Below are 17,590 nucleotides of genomic sequence, written 5' to 3'. Positions count from 1 at the left end.
ATGTTACATCCGTTCTCGCTATATATTGTTAGCAGGTCCGCCTTGCATACAAAGCACCATGGGTTCACTCCGAGTTTCGACCAAACACCAAAAAAAAAACTAAAACCACAAGATGTAACGCCGTTTGGATTCGGCTATAAAAAGGACGTCGCTTCCATTGGGCTAAACATAGAATCGGACAGTACTCAGTGATAAGAGAGATGGCACCATACCCAACCTAACCTAAAATTGTTTGCAATATATATTAGCCACCCCGTGCCTGATACCTATAAATAAAACAAATACAAATTTTGCACATTTCAACTTTTTGTTAATTTTATTCAAATATTTTAAGTTGTATTCCATATGTGTCCAATGAAATTTGTTTACTTTTTATCGTAAACATAACCATTTTTGGTTCTAATTACAGTTCCACCACCGGCACCAAACTCATTCCTAGCATCAAGACTAAAGGGCTTAGCTACCTGTAGTCCAAGGCCCAATCCGATTCCACCGTATATACTACCAGTGTTACCGTAATAACCTTGATAACCAGAAGATCCATAATACCCACCGCCTCCTCCTATTCCCAATGCTGAACCAAAATATTGAGGATAGTAACCACCTCCATAAATTTGACCATAGGGATAGTTAGGACGAAAATGTTGATAATAATTGTGGTTATTGTAATATTGTTGGCCTTCATTATGTGAAAGGATTCTAGAATCTGACTGAGCCACCAAATCCTCATCATTATTGACTACAGGTAAATAAGTTCTGCTGATATGACTCACATCGGCCCATGTAAGCATGCAAGTATAAGCAATTAAAAAAGTGAAGAATAATTTCTAAGAATAAAAAGAAAAAGAACAAATTTTTAAATTATTAAAATACAAAATATTATAAATAAATATTTTGTTTTGGATTATTACCATTTTTTGTGTCTCAGCAATGTTTCCTACTTTAGTTCGCTAGCTCGTTTCTAATTGTGAGTTTTTTAGAATTGAGTCTACTTTTATATCCAATTTCATTGAATTGATTGTTGGCTATCGGGAAACTATCTCTCTTCACCGGAAATACAACTGATATACAACTGATGCCTTTTAAGATTTATGCGCTAGCAGTAGAAACCCCCTCTATTGGTTAATAAAATACATTAAAGTAAATAATGTGACAAAATTTTCTATAGAAATGAAATTTTTGACAAAACTTCCTATAGAAATAAAATGTTGACCAAATTTTTCTATAGAAATAAAATGTTGACAAATTTTTCTATAGAAATAAAATTTTGACAAAATTTACTGTAGAAATAAAATGTTGACAAAAATTTTCTATAGAAATAAAATGTTGACAAACATTTTTTATAGAAATAAAATGTTGACAAAACTTTCTATAGAAGTAAAACTTTGACAAAATTTTCTATAGAAATAAAATTTTTACCAAATTTCCTCTAGAAATAAAATTTTGACAAAATTTCTTGTAGAAATAAAATTTTGACAAAATTTCCTGTAGAAATAAAATGTTGACACAATTTTCTATAGAAATGAAATTTTTGACAAAACTTCCTATAGAAATAAAATTTTGACCAAATTTTCTATAGAAATAAAATTTTGACAAATTTTTCTATAGAAATAAAATTTTGACAAAATTTACTGTAGAAATAAAATGTTGACAAAAATTTTCTATAGAAATAAAATGTTGACAAAAATTTTTTATAGAAATAAAATGTTGACAAAAATTTTTTATAGAAAGAAAATTTTGACAAAATTTCCTGTAGAAATAAAATTTGGACAAAACTTTCTATAGAAGTAAAATTTTGACAAAATTTTCTATAGAAATAAAATTTTTACAAAATTTCCTCTAGAAATAAAATTTTGACAAAATTTCCTGTAGAAATAAAATGTTGACACAATTTTCTATAGAAATGAAATTTTCTATAGAAATAAAATTAAGATTTTGACAAAATTTTCTATAGAAATAAAATTTTGAGAAAATTTTCTATAGAAATAAAATTTTGAGAAAATTTTCTATAGAAATAAAATTTTGAGAAAATTTTCTATAGAAATAAAATTTTGAGAAAATTTTCTATAGAAATAAATTTTTGACAAAATTCCCTGTAGAAATAATATCTTGACAAAACTTTGTATAGAAGTAAAATTTTGACAAAATGTTCTATAGAAATAAAATTTTTAAAAAATTTCCTGTAGAAATAAAGTTTTGACAAAATTTTCTGTAGAAAAAAATTTTGACACAATTTTCTATAGAAATAAAATTAAGATTTTGACAAAATTTTCTATAGAAACAAAATTTTGACAAATTTTTCTATAGAAATAAAATTTTGACAAAATTTACTGTAAAAATAAAATTTTGACAAATTTTTCTATAGAAATAAAATTTTGACAAAATTTCCTGTAGAAATAATATTTTGACAAAACTTTCTATAGAAGTAAAATTTTGACAAAATTTTCTATAGAAATAAAATTTTTACAAATTTTCCTGTAGAAATAAAGTTTTGACAAAATTTCCTGTAGAAATAAAATTTTGAAAAAATTTCCTGTAGAAATAAAGTGATGACACAATTTTCTATAGAAATGAAATTTTCTATAGAAATAAATTTAAGATTTTCTATAGAAATATTTTTTTTGTTTTGCTATTGTTGGTTTTGTTCTTTAAGCATTGTTGTTGTTTTTTTGATTTCAGCTTAAAACCATGCACTGACTAAACTACAAGTGTAGCTTAACCAACAGAGGAAAATAATGTTTGTCAAATTTATTAGGGCAAAGCCCTATAGACTGCAAGATGGTTGGATGGACACGCGTTTCGGAATTACCACATTCCTCATCAGCATCCTCTACTTGCAGCAAAACTATCAACCAATTATCAGAATAAATTCAGGCAGATCATTAAACCCATCAATGAACCACACTTTAACCTTCAAAAAAAAAGGTTTTGCATGATAACCGGCTTATGCCGAAATAATTTCGTACAAACATATCTCTTTTCCTATGCCACTATCAAATCATCGATTTGAGTGCAGTTGGCTGGGTTTGTTTTGAGCGTGCTTCCTCTTTTTTTTCATTCGTTTTTGTTTTGTTATTGTTATTGTTTTGTTCTTTAAGCATTGTTGTTGTTGTTTTTTTTGAGACAAAATTTTCTATAGAAATAAAATGTTGACAAAAATATTTTATAGAAATAAAATTTTGACAAAATTTCCTGTAGAAATAAAATTTTGACAAAACTTTCTATAGAAGTAAAATGTTGACAAAATTTTCTATAGAAATAAAATTTGTACAAAATTTCCTGTAGAAATAAAATTTTGACAAAATTTTCTGTAGAAATAAAATTTTGACAAAATTTCCTGTAGAAATAAAATGTTGACACAATTTTCTATAGAAATAAAATTTTGAGAAAATTTTCTATACAAATAAAAATTTGACAAAATTCTCTATAGAAATATGATTTTGACAAAATTTTCTATAGAAATAGAATTTTGACAATATTTTCTATAGAAATAAAATTTTGAAAAAATTTTCTGTAGAAATAAAATTTTGAAAAAATTTTCTATAGAAATAAAATGTTGACAAAATTTTCTATAGAAATAAATTGTGACAAAACTTTCTATAGAAATGAAATTTTCTATAGAAATAAAATTTTGGCAAATTTTTCTATAGAAATAAAATTTTGACAAAACTTTCTATAGAAATGAAATTTTTTATGGAAATAAAATGTTGACAAAATTTTCTATAGAAATAAAATTTTGACAAAATTTTCTACAGAAATAAAATTTTGACAAACGTTTCTATAGAAATAAAACTTTGACAAAATTTTCTATAGAAATAAAATTTTGACAAAATTTTCTATAGAAATAAAATTTGACAAAATTTTCTATAGAAATAAAATTTTGACAAAATTTCCTGTAGAAATAAAACATTTTAGTAGACGTTTTAATGAATCATTTTCAATGGCTTTTAGGGATGAGCTTTTTTATGATGCCGACATAACCATGTTCAACCCCCTATTGGAGCGAAAAAGTTTTGTTTCAAATTGTTAATATTAGATAATATAATACCAAACGTATAATAAACAAGTAAGGAAAGTCTAAAGTCGGGCGGGGCCGACTATATTATACCCTGCACCACTTTGTATATCTAAATTTTCGATACCATATCACATCCGTCAAATGTGTTGGGGGCTATATATAAAGGTTTGTCCTAAATACATACATTTAAATATCACTCGATCTGGACAGAATTGGATAGACTTCTACAAATTCTATAGACTCAAAATTTATGTCAGTTAATGCACTATGGTGGAACACAATGTTAGTAAAAAAATATGGGAAACATTTAAATCTGAAGAAATTTTAAGGACACTGCACAAAAGTTTATTTATGATTTATCGCTCGATATATATGTATTAGAAGTTTAGGAAAATTAGAGTCATTTTTACAACCTTTCGACTAAGCAGTGGCGATTTTACAAGGAAAATTTTGGTATTTTGACCATTTTTGTTGAAATCAGAAAAACATATATATGTGGGAACTATTTCTAAATAAATCTGAACCGATTTCAACCAAATTTGGCACACATAGCTACATTGCTAATTCTACTCCCTGTGCAAAATTTCAATTAAATCGGAGTTAAAAATTGGCCTAATGAGTGTAAATCGGGCGAAAGCTATATATGGGAGATATATCTAAATCTGAACCGATTTCAACCAAATTTGGCACGCATAGCAACAATGCTAATTCTACTCCCTGTGCAAAATTTCAATTAAATCGGAGTAAAAGATTGACCACTGTGGTCATATGAGTGTAAATCGGGCGAACGGTATATATGGGAGCTATATCTAAATCTGAACCGATTTCAACCAAATTTGTCACGCATAGCTACAATGCTAACTCTACTCCCTGTGCAAAATTTCAACTAAATCGGAGCAAAAAATTGGCCTCTGTGGTCATATTAGTGTAAATCGGGCGAAAGCCATATATGGGAGCTACATCTAAATCTGAACCGTTTTCAACCAAATTTGCACGCATAGCTACAATCCTAATTCTACTCCCTGTGCAAAATTTCAACTAAATCGGAGTAAAAGATTGACCACTGTGGTCATATGAGTGTAAATCGGGCGAACGATATATATGGGAGCTATATCGAAATCTGAGCCGATTTCAATAAAATTTGGCACACTTGACTACAATACTAGTTGTCCTCCTAGTGCAAAATTTCAACCAAATTGGGGTAAAACTCTGGCTTCTGGGGCCATATAAATCCATATCGGGCGAAATATATATATATATATATATATATATATATATATATATATATATATATATATATATATATATATATATATATATATATATATATATATATATATATATATATATATATATATATATATATATATATATATATATATATATATATATATATATATATATATATATATATATATATATATATATATATATATATATATATGGGAGCTATATCTAAATCTGAACCGATTTCTTCCAAAATCAATAGGGTTCTATTCTGAGCCAAAACACATACTTGTGCCAAATCTGAAGTCGATTGGACTAAAACTGCAACCTAGACTTTGATTACAAAAGTGTGTTCACGGACAGACGGGTATGGCTATACAGACTCGGGAGCCTACCCTGAGCATTTTTGCCAAAGACATCATGTGTCTTTCTCGTCTCCTTCTGGGTGTTGCAAACATATACACTAACTTATAATACCCTGTTCCACAGTGTGGCGCAGGGTATACAAATTTATGTAAATTAAATGTAAAATTTGGTTAAACAATTTTTAAATTTCCTTATGTTTCCATTCTCTGCTTCGTTTTGTATTCGGTAAAAACTGTAGACACAACTATTCACGCTTTGCTAATGAATTTCTGGGATGCTCGTTTGAGCGTTATCTTGAAATTCGATGTCTTTGTTTTCTTTATGGTGTTTTGAAATCAGGTAAACCAGCATATCTTACTTCTTATTTCCGGTTCTTGAGTACAACAAGGACCACTCAAATACGCATTGAACGCTTGTTTGCAATTCGAGTTACCAGACTGTGGAACTTCTTACCTCAAAACATAAAGCAATTATCGAATAGTGTTCATGTTTTCAAAAAAAAGTTAATATCCCATTTTTCTCACGAAGCTTAGCAGTTTAGTCATTGACAATCTCTGTCTCACACTTATTCATTATTTTTTTTAGAAATGTGCATTGAGGATTTTGCTAGATTTTTAGATTTTTAAGTTTTTTTTTATAGTTTTAGAATTTTTCGTGTTAGTGCCTTAGCAATTTTTGATGTATGTAATTTATATTTTAAATCTCATTATTGCTCTACTTTATATATCTATCAACATATGGCCCATGGGGGCTCAGTTTGATTAAATAAATAAATAATAAAATAATAATTCGAATGAACTTCCAAGACATAATAAATTGATGAGTGGGGATAATCCACCCCTGAAAATCTTTTGAGTGATTGGTCGAAAGTGGCACCCATGGCCCTTTTTATGCAATGCGGACATGCTAACGATTGTAAGGTACTATGATTATCCGGTTTCGAGTTAGTGCTTGGTTTTGAAGGGTGTTTTGGGGTGTTTTGAAAAACTTTCATTTCATCCAATGTGGCTAGCGTTCCATTTGATAGTTAGTTGTTGTAGATCGGTTTTATCATTTTTATACCCAGCGCCACACTGTGGAACAGGGTATTATAAGTTAGTGCATATGTTTGTAACACCCAGAAGGAGACGAGATAGACACATGGTGTCTTTGGCAATAATGCTCAGGGTGGGTCCCTGAGTCGATATAACCATGTCCGTCTGTCCGTCCGTCCGTCTGTCTGTGAACACATTTTTGTGATCAAAGTCTAGATCGCAATTTAAGTCCAATCGCCTTCAAATTTGGCACATGTTCCTAATTTGGGTCAGAATAGAACCCTATTGATTTTGGAAGAAATCGGTTCAGATTTAGATATAGCTCCCATATATATCTTTCACCCGATATGCACTAATATGGACCCAGCAGCCAGAGTTTTATAGCGACTTGCTTGAAATTTTGTACAAACACAAAAAAAAATTTTCTGGTTCAATCACGAAATTAATTGATCCAATTAATTTTTTAATTGAAATGTCTTCAATCACAGAAATGATAGTACCAATTAAAAAATTAATTGAAAGTCAATTAAAAAATTAATTGATCCAATTAAAAAATTAATTGATACTATTAATTTTTGTGATTGACTTTTGTTTCAATTAAAAAATTTGTTGAATCAATTAAATTTTTAAGTGAATATTTTTTAAAACTCAATTAAAATTTTAATTGGAAAAATTTTCGTGAAATTTTTTTCTGTGAACATAACACTTAGTCGTATAGTCAAGTATGCAAAATTTGATTGAAATCGGTTCAGATTTAGATATAGCTCCCATATATATATGTTCTTCTGATTTCGACAAAAATGGTCAAAATACCAACATTTTCCTTGTAAAACCGCCACTGCTTAGTCGAAAAGTTGTAAAACTGACTCCAATTTTCCTAAGCTTCTAATACATATATATCGAGCGATAAATCATAAATAAACTTTTGCGAATTTTCCTTAAAATTGCTTCAAATTTAAATATTTTCCCATATTATTTTACTAACATTGTGTTCCACCCTAGTGCATTAGCCGACTTAAATATTTAGTCTATACATTTTGTAGAAGTCTATCAATTTCTGTCCAGATCGAATGATATTTAAATATATGTATTTGGGACAAATCTTTATAAAGGGTGATTTGTTAAGAGCTTGATAACTTTTTTTTTTTTAAAAAAACGCATAAAATTTGCAAAATCTCATCGGTTCTTTATTTGAAACGTTAGATTGGTCCATGACATTTACTTTTTGAAGATAATTTCATTTAAATGTTGACCGCGGCTGCGTCTTAGGTGGTCCATTCGGAAAGTCCAATTTTGGGCAACTTTTTCGAGCATTTCGGCCGGAATAGCCCGAATTTCTTCGGAAAATGTTGTCTTCCAAAGCTGGAATAGTTGCTGGCTTATTTCTGTAGACTTTAGACTTGACGTAGCCCCACAAAAAATAGTCTAAAGGCGTCAAATCGCATGATCTTGGTGGCCAACTTACCGGTCCATTTCTTGAGATGAATTGTTCTCCGAAGTTTTCCCTCAAAATGGCCATAGAATCGCGAGCTGTGTGGCATGTAGCGCCATCTTGTTGAAACCACATGTCAACCAAGTTCAGTTCTTCCATTTTTGGCAACAAAAAGTTTGTTAGCATCGAACGATAGCGATCGCCATTCACCGTAACGTTGCGTCCAACAGCATCTTTGAAAAAATACGGTCCAATGATTCCACCAGCGTACAAACCACACCAAACAGTGCATTTTTCGGGATGCATGGGCAGTTCTTGAACGGCTTCTGGTTGCTCTTCACTCCAAATGCGGCAATTTTGCTTATTTACGTAGCCATTCAACCAGAAATGAGCCTCATCGCTGAACAAAATTTGTCGATAAAAAAGCGGATTTTCTGCCAACTTTTCTAGGGCCCATTCACTGAAAATTCGACGTTGTGGCAGATCGTAAGTCTATTCATGATGAAATGTCAAAGCATACTGAGCATCTTTCTCTTTGACACCATGTCTGAAATCCCACGTGATCTGTCAAATACTAATGCATGAAAATCCTAACCTCAAAAGAATCACCCTTTATATAGGCCCCAATACATTTGACGGATGTGATATGGTATCGAAAATTTAGATCTACAAAGTGGTGCAGGGTATAATATAGTCGGCCCCGCCCGACTTTAGACATTCCTTACTTGTTATCTCTAAATTAAATTGGAAAACGAAAACGGGAATAAATAATCTCGATATTGTATATTAAAAACATTTGATATTTTATTTCAAATATAGTTCCATTACATTCAATTTTATTTTTCTATATAATATATATACGCATATAATTATTGTTATTATTATTTAAGAGAATCTGGTTTTCTTAACAATTAAAATAAAAATTATATTCATAGGTAAAGACATTCAATGTCATTTAGTTTATATGGATAAATATATTTAATGAATGAGATGAATATAATGTATGTACGTACATATGCCATTAATAATTGGTGAAATTGGCGTATCAAGGATCATAAGTGAGAAATTTTTGTTTTGCCATTCGTTACTTTCGAAGCTAAAAAACAAACAAATTGGCAAACATTTCATTTGGGATTAAGATTATTTTTGTTTTCTTTTTTAATTCTCTCAATTTTGGGGATAATAGAGATTACTCAAAGAGTCAACTTATTAATAATAGTTTTTAGATAAGGTAGATATCACTAAATGTTCTTTCAGTATCATTATTATAAGAAATACATTCGTGTTTTTTTTTTGGTTATTTGATACTGATTAGGAATAGAAATTTAATAGCAAACATAAACAAAAAACAATCACACAAAAAAATCGTTTAAAAACATAGAGACTTCTTTTTTTATACTGAATAAGAAAATCCATAGATAAACAATATCCACATAAAATACACACAAACTCTTGTATACCTATAATTATAGAGTAAAAGTAAATTGTATATCAAAAAAAGTAAACTAAAAATTACAATAAATATAAATGATATTATTATAATAGTATATTATATGTATGTGTATAGGTTCTTGTATGTATATGTGTAGGTATAAAAAAAATCCATGTAAATTATAATTAAACAAACTTTTTTTTTATTAAATATTAAAATATAATAACATCAAATTTCCATGTCTTTTACATTATATAAATATATTAGGTGTTAATTTTTCTCTTAATTAATACTTGGAATCATAAGGAAAAGGAATTTCGTTTTCTTTTTTTTTTTTTTGTTAAAAGAAATAGTCCAACTATTTTCACAGTTTTTAAAGTTATTACAAAAATAAATACATATTTGCATATATAGATAAGTGTTTTTTTTCTACTTTTCTCATAGAAATTAATTTGTTTGGTTTTCGATAAATATCATTATGTAACAGAAATACACTCCCAAGACTTTTTCAAATCAAGTCCGATATACACACAAATTTTTTTTTTTCTGATTCAATCACGAAATTAATTGATCCAATTAATTTTTTAATTGAAATGTCTTCAATCACAGAAATGATAGTATCAATTAAAAAATTAATTGAAGGTCAATTAAAAAATTAAAAATTAAAAAATTAATTAATTGATACTATTAATTTTTGTGATTGATTTTTGTTTCAATTTAAAAAAAAAAAAAATGTTGATTCAATTAAATTTTTAATTGAATATTTTTTCAAACTCAATTAAAATTTTAATTGGAAATTTTTTCGTGATTTTTTTTTCTGTGTACTGATCACAAAATCATTAATTAAATTATTTTAAAAACAATGTTTGCCTTATCTATATAATTTTTCTGATTCAATCACGAAATTAATTGATCCAATTATTTTTTTAATTGAAATATCTTCAATCGCAGAAATGATAGTACAAATTACAAAATGAATTGAAGGTCAATTAAAAAATTAGTCAAAAAATTAATTGATACTATTAATTTTGCGATTGATTTTTATTTCAATTAAAAAATTAGTTGAATCAATTAAATTTTTAAAACTCATTTAAAATTTTAATTGGAAAAATTTTATTTATTTTAATTTAAATTTTATTTATTTTAATTTAAATTGATTTTATTTAATGTAGTACTTTTTTAATTCAGTGTAACTTTTAATTTAAAATTAGGGCAAATTAAATTAGGTAACATTATTTTAATTTACTATTTATTTCATAATTTTCACATTGAAAGTAATTATTTTGAGTAAAACATGTAAACGCCATTTGTTAGAGTTTGGAAAAATCGTGAAAATTGATGATCCAAGGCGAATGTTATATAGAATTTTTCATTTCGTTTCTCTCATAGAAAAAAATCTGTTAATTTTATTCGAAAATTGATATTCAGTGTTTAACTTGATGGAGAGTCGAGTAGTATGCTGTCGTTTTTTGTCGACTGAAAAAATCTGAGATTGTTTTTTGGCCACTCCAAAAATCTTATCCTCGAAAACTCACTCACGCGAAAAGTCGAAAAGAAAATTATTTTTTTTTTGTTTTTTTTTTTTTTTAATTTGAGGATCTAAAAGTAGCTCTTTCTTCTCTCATTGTTGAAGAAGTTAATTTTTTCATAATTGAAAAAAAAAAAAAACTTTCTCAAAATTTTAAAACGAAAACCACTTGAAAAAATTAAATTTTAAATACTCCTTTCAAACCTCTAAAACATCACTTTCGCCAATGTTCCCAAATCCACTTCCAGGTGAATGTGAATCAATTCCACGATTTTCGTGTCCTACAATCCACTTTCACCGGAATTTTCGTGAAATCAATTCACTTGCAAAAGTCTTGGTGAAAGTTGAATTATGTCCAAGATGGGTGTATTTCCGGTAAAAAAAATTTGAAATGTTTTATATTTAATACATGAGTTTTATTAAAACTGCGTCATTTTTAATTGAAAAAAATAATAAATTATAATAAGTCTATTGATTCCACTTATTTTGATTTCCGCCTTAGTGAATTTTTGGGTGATTTGTGCAACCCAGCTGGTTACAGAAAAGTTCAAAAAAGAGCGTGGAATTAAGAACACCAAATTTTCACGTTCGTGGATTTGACGTGAATAGTGGAAGTGGAATTGAAGTGGATTTGGAGGATAACATCGATAATGAAATTGATGGGATAATAAATTAGGCATTGGGTGTGAAACTTTAAATTCAGCTTTCAAATCTTTAAAACATCCCTTTATGTCATAGAGGATAATATCTATAAGGAAAGTGATGCAATAATAAATTATATAGTAATAAACGGAACGCCTCGAGGAATTTGTGATTTTTCGAAAAAAAAAATTAATAAATTTGATTTAAAATTTTTCTACTAAAATTTGTGTGATTCATATACATCGAACTTAATTTGAAAAATCATTTGTTGATTCTCTGAGTGTGATTTAATAATTTTCATTTGTTGTTGTCAAGTGTTCTAGTCAATCCAAAGATAATATTTGATTTTGTATGTATGCAGCTGATATACATACATACATACATAGAAGAAGAAACATACATTTTATGGGCTATGATTAGCTGAAGACAGGTTTTTATCATTCTGCTGATTTACCCAATAGCGGCAACGTTAAATCAACCATATTGGGATATACTAGATATTTATTAACAGCCTCACATAGTTTACCCTCAATGACATTGGTAACAATACTCCAATCGACTGATTTGTCACCGACAGTTGGTTTTGCCGTTAGCCAAAGGCGAGGTGGTGCTCGAAATCTATTTACAGAAAATAATAAAAATTGTTTTTGTGAAAAGTATCTAAACATGCATTAAATATCAAATTTCAACTTACGCCAACCATACTCTATCCGAAGGTGGTGGAGGTATATTGACGGTTACTCTAGATACCAAACCATGTAAATCAATACCCAGGGTTATAGTTGTACTCATATTTTCCATGGCCTTTTGGACATATGATAATTCCGTGGCATATTGGAAAAAATTGGAAGTAGCTATACGATCGACAAATTTGAAAATACGTCTTGCATTACCAGGATTTGCTGAGCTGAAATTGAGATAACACCATAAATATTAATTAAAATGTTGTATAAATTTAATTAAGGGTCAATCTGTATACAAAGAGTCGGGGTTTAAACCTAAGTACCAAAAAAAAACTAGTTTTATCAAAGGTGAAGCACGTCCCAGCAAAAAAATCTTCGCCATAAAAGTTCTGAAAATGCTCTTTTTTGATCTGTAAGTGGTGCAAGATTGGCGCAGAAGCGTCGAATTTAACATGGGCTTGTCATAACAGGTAGGCTGATAAGTCCCCGGTCTGCACATAGATGTCGTCGCTAGTATTAAATGCATATTATTTTTATATAGTACCAACCTTCAAATGATTCGTGTCAAAATTTGACGTCTGTAAGTCAATTAGTTTGTGAGATTGAGCGCCTCTTGTGAAGCAACTTTTGTTATTGTGAAAAAATAAAAAAAAAGGAATTTCGTGTTTTGATAAAATACTATTTTCTGAAGGGAAAAAATACGGTGGAAGCAAAAACTGGGCTTGATAATGAGTTTCCGGACTCTGTCCCAGGACAATCAACAATAATTGATTGGTATGCAAAATTTAAGCGTGGAGAAATGAGCACGGAGGACGGTGAACGCAGTGGAAGCCCGAAAGAGGTGGTTACCGACGAACAAATCCACAAAATGATTTTGAATGACCGTAAAATGAAGTTGATCGAGATAACAGAGGCCTTAAAGATATCAAAGGAACGTGTTGGTCATATCATTCATCAATATTTGGATATGCGGAAGCTCTGTGCAAAATGGGTGCCGCGCGAGCTCACATTTGACCAAAAACAACAACGTGTTGATGATTCTGAGCGGTGTTTGCAGCTGTTAACTCCTAATACACCCCCGAGTTTTTCCGTCGATATTTGACAATAGATGAAACATGGCTCCATCACTACACTCATGAGTCCAATCGACAGTCGGCTGAGTGGACAGCGACTCGTGAACCGCCTCCGAAGCGTGGAAAGACTCAAAAGTCCGCTGGCAAAGTAATGGCCTCTGTTTTTTGGGATGCGCATGGAATAATTTTTATCGATTATCTTGAGAAGAGAAAAACCATCAACAGTGACTATTATATGGCGTTATTGATGGTCGAAATCGCGGCAAACCGGACCCATATAAAGAAGAAAAAATGGCAAAAATTCATGAATTGGGCTTCGAATTACTTCCCCAACCACCGTATTCTCCAGATCTGGCCCCCAGCGACTTTTTCTTGTTCTCAGACCTCAAAAGGATGCTCGCAAGGAAAAAAATTTGGCTGCAATGAAGAGGTGATCGCCGAAACTGAGGCCTATTTTGAGGCAAAACCGATACCAAAATGGTATCAACAAATTGGAAGGTCATTATAATCATTGTATCGCTCTTGAAGGCAACTATGTTGAATAATAAAAACGAATTTTGACAAAAAAATGTGTTTTTCATTGTTAGACCGGGGACTTATCAGAACGGATGTCCACCATTTTAACAGCTGAATTTGCATCACTTCTTAAATTGTGATGCGAATTCGGTATTTTTGTTATGAATTAAGAAATTTTGTGATATTTTGACAAATACATAAATAATTTTTATATATATTTTTTACCTCGCAATTTTTCTAGAATGGATATTGCATTTTTTTTGCGACAAAATTTTAATAATTTGTACCATTTTATTAATTCTTACTCAGTTTTTAACTTATTTGAAACCAAAAAAGTTAAAAATACCCATTAAAAATATGAAAAAGTCTAGTTATAAACAAGTAAGGAAAGTCTAAAGTCGGGCGGGGCCGACTATATTATTCCCTGCACCACTTTGTAGATCTAAATTTTCGATACCATATCACATCCGTCAAATGTGTTGGGGACTATATATAAAGGTTTGTCTCAAATACATACATTTAAATATCACTCTATCTGGACAGAATTTGATAGACTTCTACAAAATCTATAGACTCAAAATGTAAGTCGGCTAATGCACTAGGGTGGAACGCAATGTTAGTAAAAAAATATGTGAAACATTTAAATCTGAAGCAATTTTAAGGAAACTTCGCAAAAGTTTATTTATGATTTATCGCTCGATATATATGTATTAAAAGTTTAGGAAAATTAGAGTCATTTTTACAACTTTTCGACTAAGCAGTGGCGATCTTACAAGGAAAATGTTGGTATTTTGGCCATTTTTGTCGAAATCAGAAAAACATATATATGGGAGATATATCTAAATCTGAACCGATTTCAACCAAATTTGGCACATATAGCTACAATGCTAATTCTACTCCCTGTGCAAAATTTCAACTATATCGGAGTTAAAAATTGGCCTCTGTGGTCATATGAGTGTAAATCGGGCGAATGATATATATGGGAGCTATATCTAAATCTGAACCGATTTCAATAAAATTTGGCAAACTTGACTACACTACTAATTGTACTCCTAGTGCAAAATTTCAACCAAATTGGGGTAAAACTCTGGCTTCTGGGACCGTATTAGTCCATATCGGGCGAAGGATGTATATGGGAGCTATATCTAAATCTGAACCGATTTCAATACAATTTGGCACACTTGACTATAGTACTAACTGTTCTTTTTGTGCAAAATTTTAAGCAAATTACGGTAAAATTCTGGCTTCTGGGGCCATATAAGTCCATATCGGGCGAAATATATATATATGGGAGCTATATCTAAATCTGAACCGATTTCTTCCAAAATCAATAGGGTTCTATTATGAGCCAAAACACATACTTGTGCCAAATTTGAAGTCGATTGGACTAAAACTGCGACCTAGACTTTGATTACAAAAATGTGGTCACGGACAGACGGACATGGCTATATCGACTCAGGAGCCCACCCTGAGCATTTTTGCCAAAGACATCATGTGTATATCTCGTCTCCTTCTGGGTGTTGCAAACATATGCACTAACTTATAATACCCGGTTCCACAGTGTGGCGCAGGGTATAAAAATTGCATTAGAAGAACTTCCTCTGTAGTTAAACAAAAGAGCATCTTTGGGAGGACATTTTTGGAAGTGCTTTTAAAGTTTTGCCTTTAGAAGAACTTCCATTTTTTTTTGGCTGGGATTATAAAAAATTGAATTAAATGAACTTTCTATATAGTTAAAATAACGAACATCTTTTGAGGGACATTTTCGGAAATGCTTTTAAAGTTTTGCCTTTAGAAGAACTTCCAAATTTTTTCGAACTTACCTTTCACCAACACTATTCGGATTTTCACCCAATGAACCGGAAATCGAACCATCCGATTCAGTGCTAGAGCTTCCTGTACTTTCAGCATCACTATCATAGATAGCACTACCACTACCCGTCAATGGTATATCAATAGGAAGAAGTTCATCATCGCGTGCGATATTGCCAATACCATTATTATCACTTGTACCAGCATTCGCTTCATTATTCAATAGCGTCGAATATTGGGCAGCCGCATTGGGCATTTGTGCTGATAAATTATAATTCGTTTCTTGTATATAGGCACTGCTGCGTGCAGGACGTTTCAAACGTAACAAATTCAATTTTGTCGTAACGGTTATCTGACATAGACCCTCATATGTAACATCCATATCAAGCCAGAGACCACGTTCATCTAATAATGGTTGTGAGACACGATGAAGTAGGGGAGGTTTATCACCTAAATCGATGTTTTTTATGATCACATCTTCCATGAAACTTGGAAGCTAGAAATATATAGAAAACACCATAATGAGATAAAAATCGAAAATATTATGAAATGTGTTGGCCCTTACCTTTATGGAATTTAATTTCTTTTGCAAGATATCTTGTAGTTTTTCCAACATGGGTTCATTTTGCAAGGAACTAAAAAGTAATCGACCCACCAAAACATTAGCCCAGACCACACTGCCAGAGGGGCCCAAAAATAATGACTGATCGATACCCTTCCATAGTTCATTTTCATGACGCACCGTTCGTTTACGCTGAAATATAATAAATAGACATCAAAAATTGTTATTTATTTCTATGTTAGATCAATATTTGATTAGGCGACTAAGAAAACACACAAATATTAAAACAAGCTAATATAAGCGAAGATGACATCAAACTGTTAGGAAACTTTATAAAGGTAACATTTTTTTTAAATCCCAAAATTTAATTACCACCTAGTAAAAAATTGGTAAGTAGTTATTATTACATGGAAATCTCGCGGTATTGCTGAGGGTATGACACAAATGCTCTTGATTTTTCACTTCAACTACTTATCCAGGTTGTGCTGGGTAATATTGACTTTGACTTTCAATACTTGAATAAATTTGCTTTGGACTTTTGAATGATAGTATCCGGTTCTTTTCTTTCCGATCTCTTTATATGGAAGCTGAGAAGATCGATCTCTTTCGGTTAATATGGAAATTATTGATTCGAATACAATTTTGCCTCGAACTATCTGATAATAGAATAAGCCCAAAACAGTGAAATGGTACACATTGGACCTTTAAAGTCGACCTTTTTAGCATATGACCCCCACGGAGAAATTTGGTAATTTTTCCAATTAAAATCTTAATTGAGTTTTAAAAATTTTTCAATTAAAAGTTTAATTGATTCCACAAATTTTTTAATTGAAATAAAAATCAATGACAAATGACAAATTAATAGTATAAACTAATTATACCCTGCGCCACACTGTGGAACAGGGTATTATAAGTTAGTGCATATGTTTGCAACACCCAGAAGGAGACGAGATTGACACATGGCAAAAATGCTCAGGGTGGGCTCCTGAGTCGATAAACCATGCCCGTCTGTCCGTGAACACATTTTTGTAATCAAAGTCTAGGTCGCAGTTTTAGTCCAATCGACTTCAAATTTGGCACAAGTATGTGTTTTGGCTCAGAACAGAACCCTATTGATTTTGGAAGAAATCGGTTCAGATTTAGATATAGCTCCCATATATATATTTCGCCCGATATGGACTAATACGGTCCCAGAAGCCAGAGTTTTACCCTAATTTGCTTAAAATTTTGCACAAGAGGAAAAATTAGTACTATAGTCAAGTGTG

General features: G+C 30.5%; 2 protein-coding genes across 5 annotated transcripts in view; both read right to left on the bottom strand.

The window, feature by feature from the left end:
- Window positions 1-288: 288 nt before the first annotated feature.
- Window positions 289-1,068, bottom strand: LOC142236931 (uncharacterized). Its single transcript, XM_075308217.1, has 2 exons — window positions 912-1,068; window positions 289-827 (listed from the first exon to the last, which is right to left on the bottom strand). The coding sequence occupies exons 1-2, from the start codon at window positions 912-914 to the stop codon at window positions 366-368; spliced, it is 465 nt and encodes a 154-aa protein (XP_075164332.1). The 5' UTR covers window positions 915-1,068; the 3' UTR covers window positions 289-365.
- A 9,621-nt stretch (window positions 1,069-10,689) lies between these two features.
- The window catches only part of LOC142235042 (translational regulator orb2-like), a 136,089-nt gene continuing 129,188 nt past the window's right edge, over window positions 10,690-17,590 (bottom strand). For all 4 annotated transcript variants that reach the window (XM_075306258.1, XM_075306260.1, XM_075306261.1 and 1 more), the window contains 4 exons: window positions 16,329-16,517; window positions 15,775-16,259; window positions 12,374-12,586; window positions 10,690-12,297 (listed from right to left, as the gene is read on the bottom strand). In XM_075306258.1, coding sequence (XP_075162373.1) covers window positions 12,117-12,297; window positions 12,374-12,586; window positions 15,775-16,259; window positions 16,329-16,517 — 1,068 coding nt within the window. In that variant the 3' untranslated portion in view covers window positions 10,690-12,116. The remainder of the gene's footprint in view (window positions 12,298-12,373; window positions 12,587-15,774; window positions 16,260-16,328; window positions 16,518-17,590) is intronic.

The sequence above is a fragment of the Haematobia irritans genome, chromosome 4 (genome assembly GCF_050003625.1).
Source record: "Haematobia irritans isolate KBUSLIRL chromosome 4, ASM5000362v1, whole genome shotgun sequence".
Taxonomy (NCBI): domain Eukaryota; kingdom Metazoa; phylum Arthropoda; class Insecta; order Diptera; family Muscidae; genus Haematobia; species Haematobia irritans.
Note: the sequence above shows the minus strand (reverse complement) of the source record. Positions and strands in the feature narration are given on the sequence as shown.